The sequence below is a fragment of the Bison bison genome, unplaced genomic scaffold (assembly GCF_000754665.1).
Source record: "Bison bison bison isolate TAMUID 2011002044 unplaced genomic scaffold, Bison_UMD1.0 scf7180017860443, whole genome shotgun sequence".
NCBI classification, from domain to species: Eukaryota; Metazoa; Chordata; class Mammalia; order Artiodactyla; family Bovidae; genus Bison; species Bison bison.
The window spans coordinates 1513323-1522224 of NW_011491015.1; the positions used below are offsets into that span (position 1 = coordinate 1513323).

Below are 8902 nucleotides of genomic sequence, written 5' to 3' on the forward strand. Positions count from 1 at the left end.
TGACCTGCAAATATGTGTCTGAGGTTACAAAAAAAAAAAAAAAACAACCAACCAACCAACCCTTAGAATCTTTCCAGAGCCAGGAGTGGCCAAGATCAAGGACATTGCAACATGAAAAGTGGGTTCCCTGGGCCGTGCGTGCGTGCGTGCGTGAGTACAAGCACACCTGTGCTCTCACATAAGCTTTGCCCCGTCTGCAAATGACTCACCAGGCTGAGTCTGCTGGCTGCAAGAGATTTCCCCTTGATTCTTACCCCAAACAATGGTAGGTTCACTTCTAGCTGTTTGAGGTTCAGCCACTTTCAAAACACACACACGCATACACTCCACAAGGCTGCTTAGTTCAAGACTGACCCTGAAAACATTACTGACATTTTCAGGTGGTGGACGTCCAGTAGCTTCCAGGAGCTTGTGGGTCTGTAATCCCAGACAACACAAGCTGTTCAAAGCATGTGCCAGGGAGCTATTCTTTCTCTCGTCTCCCCAGAAGCCCTGCACCCATACACACAACATGCCGCTGAGCGTGTCTCCACCACAGGCGGAAAAGAACGCCTCTTGGCATGTGAAGCAGGCATATGAAAGGGGTTCCCATGACAGCAATCACTGAATTGTGGGGCATAAGTTGAGAAGGCAAATTTGCAATTCATCATGTCATCTCCTCTTGTCTCAAATGTGATTCTTTTAAAGGCAAGCTGCATATACACTCTTTTTCAAGCATTTTTTTCTCGTAACACACTGTATAGTCTCGTTCTCGCAAACTATCCAAAGGAGGATAAAATGATAATAAAAAAATTACAATAGATTAACTGCATCCCTTGAATCACATTATATTTTTGGTGCATTATAAAAGGAGAAAATTAAAAGCAACCAGCATAATAAATTCGGCCTAGAGGACTGTGTTAGTGACTGAAGGGTTAACACAGATTTGAGAAGTAGTTAAAAATAGTATCAGAGGATTATACATACAACAATTTGAAATTCATATGCATTGCATTTTTTTTTTTCCCTTAAAAATGGCAAAATGTTTGGCAAATGTAAGCAAATGACTTGGACTGGGTTGGGTTTCCCCGGCTCTGAGCGAAGTCAGTCATAGCCAGGCGAGGCCCACTGCTTCCTGAGGTCATTCTGTGGGGCTGGTGGGGGAGGGGGGCGCCCCCCAATGGGAGGTGCTGTGGGGGAAGGGGAGGTGCTGGCCCCCCATGCCCGGCTCCCCCCCTGGGGCCCTCAGTCTTGAGAAATGGAAATGGAGCTGGTGAGAGGTGCCAACTACAGTCTCCAGCACGGATCACCCTTTAGCATCGCTGAGAGAACTCTGGGGCCTTGAGCCACAGGTGTAGACTGGGTGAGTCGCCTGCACCGTGGCCCCTATTGCAAACGTTAGAGAGAGAAGCGGGTGTCCACTCCTCCGACTCGGGTGCCCCTCCGTCCCTGTGTAGACGGGCACGGGGGCACAGGGCTGTCACTAGTGCTTATCCTGGCAACATTGTCAACGTGGGTGTTTTTAGTAGATTTTTAGATATATTTTGTTTGTTTTGTATGTGTATGTATATCCAGAAGGGTCCATCCTCCAAGCTGGCCACCAGTGTTCCCTGAATCTGGCAGTGCCTGTTGCTTGCAGCTGTCGGCATCCTGAACAGCCATGAGGTGCCTTCAAAAGCAGACTCTGAGCCCCCAGGAGGTTGCACGCCAACCACGTGATCCCACGCTCTCCTTATTCTGAATCCTGTCTGGCTCTGATTTTGAGAAAAGGACAAAGGTGCTGGGTATACGTGTGTGTGTGTGTGTGTGTGTGTATTGAATCTTTTTTTTTGAGAAACTTTTTTTCATTTTTTTTTTCTTTAGGAAAAATGACCCTTGAAAGACTAATACAGAGTTCAACCCTCCTTCAGTCACTATAAAACAGACTCCATGTTCTCACACCACTCGTGATCTTCGAGGTTATAGATAAATTTTGTCCTATGTGTCTGGTTGGCGGGCACAGGGTCCCTCCCCAGATTGTCTAGGGTCAGAGTAGAGGCAAAGAACTCACTGGTGCTCAGCCCGCCCTCGTGGTTTTTGATGTATCGTTTATAGTTTTTCCTCAGGCACTGCCACGTGGTGGTGTAGAGGAGGAAGGCAAAGGACTTGAGCGCGATGGCGATGCTGACGTACAGGTATCTGTAGGCCACGTTGTCGTAGAGGGCGCAGGCGCCCTGCTCCCCACAGAACGTGCTCCAGAACAGGCAGGTGGAGTCGATGCCAGCCCCGAAGATGAGCGGTGGGGGGATGAAGCCTGTCGGGGGAAAGGACAGTTAATGTGCGGGCTCTGATGGCTGGTCCACAGGAGAGTAGGACTCCCCATGTGTGTGTCTTCCTATGGGACTGCAGGGTTTGTGGGCCATATTCAGTGGTTCTACAGCACAGTGGGGGGAAGACCCCGTCTGGAGGTTGAACTGCTTGGGTTCAAACCTCACCTCTGCCTCTTACTTCACAAACCTGTGCAAGTTATTTAACATGAAATCTTACTTCACACATCTGTGCCTTCGTTTCCCCATCTGCAAAATGGAGTCCTTCTCAGATCACTGTGAAGGCTGACTCATTGAATATGTGGGAAGCATTTAGAACAGTGCCTGGCACAGAGTATGTATGTGATACATACACATGTATGGATGTGAGAGTTGGACTATAAAGAAAGCTGAGCACTGAAGAATTGATCCTTTTGAACTGTGGTGGTGGAGAAGACTCTTGAGAGTCCCTTGGACAGCAAGGAGATCCAACCAGTCAATCCTAAAGGAAATCAGTCCTGAATATTCATTGGAAGGACTGATGCTGAAGCTGAAACTCCAATACTTTGGTCACCTGATGAGAAGAACTGACTCATTTGAAAAGACCCTGATGCTGGGAAAGATTGAAGGTGGGAGGAGAAGGGGACGACAGAGGATGAGATGGTTGGATGGCATCATCGACTCAATGGACATGAGTTTGAGTAAACTCTGGGAGCTGGTGATGAATAGCTGCATGCTGCAGTCCATGGGGTTGCAAAGAGTCGGACACGACTGAGTGACTGAACTGAACTGGCACAGAGTAAATACAAAATAAATTACACAGGATGACAGATGATATCATTATCATCATCCACGGAGAGTCTGAGGAGAAAAACAGTCTTCTCTGAAGGGGGACGTTCTTGGTGTCACTCAAAGAAGCGCACCGTTGTAGAGAAGATGGTTAAGAGGCATCATGTTCCGTGTGCTGTCCTTTTGCACGGGGCTTCTGGGGCTTTGTGTGCTCTCAAGGAGGGGGGGTTGGAATCAGAGGGGAACAGAAGGTGACGACGAGTACACTGTGCTTTGCTGCTGTGTCAGTTGCTCAGTTGTGTCCAACTCTTTTGCAGTTCCACAGACTGTAACCTGCCAGGCTCCTCTGTCCATGGGATTTCCCAGGCAAGAATACTGGAGTGGGTTGCTATTTCCTTCTCCAGGGGATCTTCCTGACCTAGGGATCAAACTCGCCTTTCCTGCATTGGCAGGTGGATTCTTTACCACTGAGCCACCAGGCAAGTCCACACTATACCTTGTGTGTGGGTATATATACGTATGTGCACATACCTGTACATATGAAGGCTGTGTTCTCATACATGTGTATATGCAGACAGATATGTAAGTATACATGTGTGTACGGTTTAAAATGGAAAACACCCACATACACACTGACAGTTTTCCTTCCCTTAGACGTTACCACTGGAGCAGAACACTTTTCTGAGCTGGGAACTGGTTTTAAAAACCTTCACAATAGATGACATTATATCATGAGGTATCCTATCCCAGACCAATGAAATCAGAATGTTGGGTGTGTGGCCTGGTCATTGGCATGGTTAAAATAAAACATTCCCAGGTGATTCTTGCCTCTTGGGGGGAAAATGTTTCATCTGTATTATGGGGAAGCAATGGACGGGGCATTAACACAAATTAATTGCTTTGGAAAAAATAGCATTCCCAAGGCCAGAATATGGTGCCAGTCAACTTCCTTAAGAAGCAGGAAGTGATCCCTGGGAGCAGGTGGTGACAATTCCAAGATCCCTCTGTTGAGGTGTCCTGGTATCCTGAGTGTCCTTTCCAGCTCTTGACTGAGGTTCACTTTTGTATTAAGGAAGGTCTGTTGAGAATCTGGGGGCTTCCTCTGTGGCTAAGGGGTAAAGAATCCACCTGCCAATGCAGGAGATGCAAGTTTGATCCGTAGGTCGGGAAGATCCCCTGGAGATCACTACAGTATTCTTGCCTGGGAAATCCCACGGACAGAGGAGCATGGCTGGCTGCAGTCCGTGGGGGTCACAAAGAGTTGGACATGACTGAACACCTGAGCATGTGCTGAGAATCTGATGAGCATCATCCCTTCATCCAGAAAAATATACCTACCCACAAAACCACATCCATATTTCAGGGAATTCATGGACCCCTGAAGTCCATTCATGAGTGCCAGAACAAGGAAGGCTATATTATATCCATAGCAGAATCTCCTTTGAGGGGCCCTCTGGGAGGGAGAGGCTTAATGAAGGAAATGGCACTTCCTTGGGTTTTTTACTAATTGAAGTCTAGTTTTCAAATTTTAAAAATCATTTTTATTGAAGTATAGCAGATTTACAATGTTGTGCTAGTTTCAGGTATACAGCACAGTGACTCAATTATACATATATATCTACTCTTTTTCAGATTCTCTTCTATTATAGATTATCATAAGATACTGACTATAGTTCCCTGTGCTGTACAGTAGGTCCTTGTTGCTTATCTATTTTATATATCGTACTGTGTGTCTGTTAATCCCAAACTCCTAAGTTAGCCATCCCTTTCCCCCTTTGGTAACCATAAGTTTGTTTCCTGTGTCTGTGCGTCTGTTTCCTCGGTTTAATGGCTGGTCAGCGATGGGGTCGGGGGAGGGCTGCGTGATCCTGTCAGCGTTGACAGGTTGGCAGGGTTTCCTCCTGGGCCCAAGTGCCTTGGCACTAATCCTTAGCACTCCCCAAATCTGTCACTTATGACCCCCTGAAAGAAACCCCCCTAAGAAAGAATTTTCATTGAAACAGCATTTAACCTTTCTGGCAGCTTGAGTTTAAAAATGCCAAACTCAAAATCCCACACAACCTGCTCCCTCTTTGCAGCTCAGGCTGGTCTTGCCAAGTGGAAACTCGCATTCCCGGCATTCTCTGCCCAGAAGGCTGCTCAGGTGTTCGAGATCTTTGTCACCAACCAGTGTGTCCTGTCTCAGTTCCTCAACAGACGACTTTTCTTCATTTAACTGGAAAAGAGGCAACTGGAGGAGCTGCCACGGCAACCACTGACAGACACTAGACACACTCCCCGTTACTTAGGTAAAGAAATAGCGACCTGGAGTCCCTGTGGATGGCGGGTGGACTTGGGGATCCACAGGACAAATCTGACCTGTCCTGTGGTCCAACGGAGAGGTGGATCCATTCACCTTTCTATCTGTCAGAGTTCTATTGGTTGTCATTTGCTCCTAATTCTCCTCCCTCCTTTTCTTCTTACCCACCCATCACCAGGCAATGGGAAGCCAAGACTATTACACCTCTCGTTTAAGTTTTGCTGAGGGAAGGAACTGATGGTACTGGGGCTTCTTGTTCCAATGCACAGGTGCCTAAAGAGTTGTATGCAATCCAAGTTGGGCAAATCAGGTCGAATTTTAAGCACATCGCAGGAAAATTTTCAATATAATGGAGCCATTCACTAATACTTGCTTAAAAAAAAAATCCCTCCAAAGTGCCAATAAGTCATAACTCCTTTTTGTACCTGTATCCAAGTGAGGATTTTTATATTATGGAATTGTCTTGAAGTAAGGCATATTTCTCTGTGCTAATGATGTCAATTTTATCCTCGTCAAGCTCTACTATCGGATGACAAGACCCCGAGAAATGTCAGAAATAGCCTTCAAACAGAAATGAGAAAGCTAAGTACATAGCAAGGGTTTTCATCTTATACTCAATATTTTGGAGGGTGTTTGTGGTCAAGATGAAAGACCTTCTAACTTGAGCTGAAATGCTGGGGTAAGTCACTTTTCTCTATGTGCCTGTTTCTTGATCTTTCGAATGTAACCACTTTGACCTTACCGAGTCAAGGTGAATACTAGAACAAGTGAGTGGAGTGTTATATAAGGGTCTGGTCCCATATGGCCAGAACTTTTGCTCCCTTATTCATCTTGTACAGGGTATTTGGGGGTGACAGTTCAGAATAAACTTTTGATTGAGTGTATTATGAGTAGAACCTCATAAACTTTATGAGCTTCCTTTAAGATTCCCAGAAACAAACAAACAAAAACAACTCTTTTCTGCCAAGTTCATCTTTTCCTTTTTATTGACTTAAAATGCTTTTCCAAAGAGAAGCTCTAGCTCACAGGTCCTGAGTTCCAGGTGTGTAGAGAATTTTGAAACAAGGCCCTTGCTGGATCTCTTATTTACAGGCCTTTGCCATTGTTGAAATTCATCTGATTAGTGACAGAGGGAATCCCACTTGATTAATTTTCACAAATGGCCATTCACTGTTACGTGTTTATCATTCAGGGGGGCATAGAAAAGCCCTGTAGCCCCTGAAAGATGCTAGTTCCCCAGATGGCAGTGGGAGACTTCTACAGAGTGACGACTGGGACAATAACTGCGTGTGTGCTCAGGTGCTCAGTCGTGTCCAACTCTTTGTGACCCTATGGACTATTATAGTCCACCAGGCTCCTCTATCTATGGGATTTTCCCAGGCAAGGATACTGGAGTGGGTTTCCATTTCTATCTCCAGGGGATCTTCCCAACCCAGTGACAATAATTACTACCAACTGCCCCCTCACCCCTCCACTGCATGGGGTGTTCATACATCACAATCCACCCCCCACAACCCCCTTTATTATACCTATAGAGAAACAGATGCTATTTGTTATTTGTCCCCGGCTTGATATTTCAAAACCTCCAGTCCAATCATTTCTTTCCTACAAATTTAAAGTTTGTTGATCTGAGGAGAAGATTTTAGAGCTCTTATCAGGGCTTTCCAGGGCTATAGAAAACATTATTTATCCTTCCACTAAGCTCCTAGGAATAACTGGTTTGTAGAAGGCTGGTTTTGAAGCTTTCAACAGGGGTTCTGATCTTTGCAAAGTTGATATGGTATTTGGGAAAGCCCTTCTTGGAGTGGGTGCTCAACAAATCTGGTTCCTTTCCTGTTTTTTGGCTTTTCACTTGGATCAATGAAAATTCATCTCCTTTTAAATTCTCATCTCCAGAGAAAGATTTGCAGAACACCCTCCAAGTCAAGATTCAGTGACTAACCCCAACTGGCAGGAATCCTTCACTTCATAAGACATTTTTGGAGGATAATCAGATGTTTCCAGAAGGGAGGTCACACAGGTAAGGTGTATGTTAGTACTTACTTCTGTTACAGCCTCAGTTACCTAAGCAAGAAGAAGGCAGCTGATGATAATGATGAAGTATTTCTTAGAAACCGTGTGTTTTAAAGGAATGCTCTTTTCCTCGGTGCCTGCAGGAGCAGTCCTCTCCCCTTCGTTCTCTTTTCTTCCTGTGTTTCCTTGGGGGGAACTCGCAGATTCAGTAGGCATTAACCAAGGTCCCACCACTGGGACACTAGGAACCCACCATATGTTGGGGAGGGTATCCGGAAGCTTAGAGCTGTTACTCGTTATTACAGAGAATATTAAAAGGATTAAATCTTACTTCCCATTATACTCGGGCTCAAATTGCAGCTATATTTCAATGCAAAAATTGCGGTATCACTTAAGGAAATTGTCTCTGTTTTCCTGAAATCTATTAACAGAGATTAAACCTCCAGGTCTTGAATTTTGGCTACTTAATTCACTCCGTGGGTTGAAAACGCCAGGCTTAGTTATACTCTTTGGTCTAAACTTAAAATTTGAGTGGAAAAGCTTTTGTAAGAAAAATAAATTCACATTCCTTTATGAAACAAAATGGAAGCTACAAATCACTCCAGTATTTACATTTCAAAAGATATCCATTCCTCTCCCAGCTTACCTGCCAAGACTTGATTCACCATGGAACCTCTTTTCAACCTGGAGGAATTACTGTTATGTCCAGCACTAGCTAGAAACGGATGTTGAAAAGAATGTTCTCCTCAAAGGATTAATGAGTTTCTCTGTTTCAGTGATGCCAAGAAAGAGACTCTATTGATACTGTCCAGCATCATCCACAGATACCTGACATTCACTTTTCTTAAATCCGAGAAGTTGAGAGGAGCTTCTCTATTCTCATTTCATTCCTGGCTGCCTTGTTAAACTCACTGAGGCTCAAGAAGCTTAAATTACTTGTTAAAGGTCTCATGCTCAGTACGGCAGAGCTGGATTCAAACCTGTTGTGCCTGACTATAGCAGGGTCCATGGCAAATATGGGGTGTCACCTTAGCACTGGTCAGGACATAGATAGATCCTGGGTGGTACAGGTCCTTTAGAAAGTTAGATATATCATTGGTGCTTAGAAAGAAATCAAGTACTTTCACATCAGTAAGCAAAGGAGGTCACTGTCATCAACAAATGCACCTACCAGGGATGGTGAGCCCTGAGGGGACTCAGGAAGGAGAGAATACCTGCCATCTAGCAGCCATGGCCTGCAGCCACTCCCAACGGTGAGCCCTGAGGGGACTCAGGAAGGAAAGAATACCTGCCATCTAGCAGCCATCGACGGCAGCCACTCCCAACGGTGAGCCCTGAGGGGACTCAGGACGTGAAAATACAGGATACTTGCCCAGATACCTGAGGTACATAGCAAAGGAATGCTTTCAGTGAGCCTGGACTCTTGTATCTTCCCAACCAGAAGAAAAAGCACTAAATTTCTTAACTTGGGATATCTGGTTTTCTTTAACTGGCTCCTTCCTCACTTCCATGGAGCAGTTCTCTGAGTTACTTGAGA

The 8902-nt window shown here is 45.3% G+C and overlaps 1 protein-coding gene across 1 annotated transcript in view; it reads right to left on the bottom strand.

Annotated features, from left to right (window-relative positions):
• Nucleotides 1-811: 811 nt before the first annotated feature.
• Nucleotides 812-8902, bottom strand: part of SLCO3A1 (solute carrier organic anion transporter family, member 3A1) — a 301013-nt gene continuing 292922 nt past the window's right edge. The window contains exon 11 of the mRNA XM_010832180.1: nucleotides 812-2272. Within this exon, the coding sequence (XP_010830482.1) occupies nucleotides 1893-2272 (380 nt within the window). The 3' untranslated portion in view covers nucleotides 812-1892. The remainder of the gene's footprint in view (nucleotides 2273-8902) is intronic.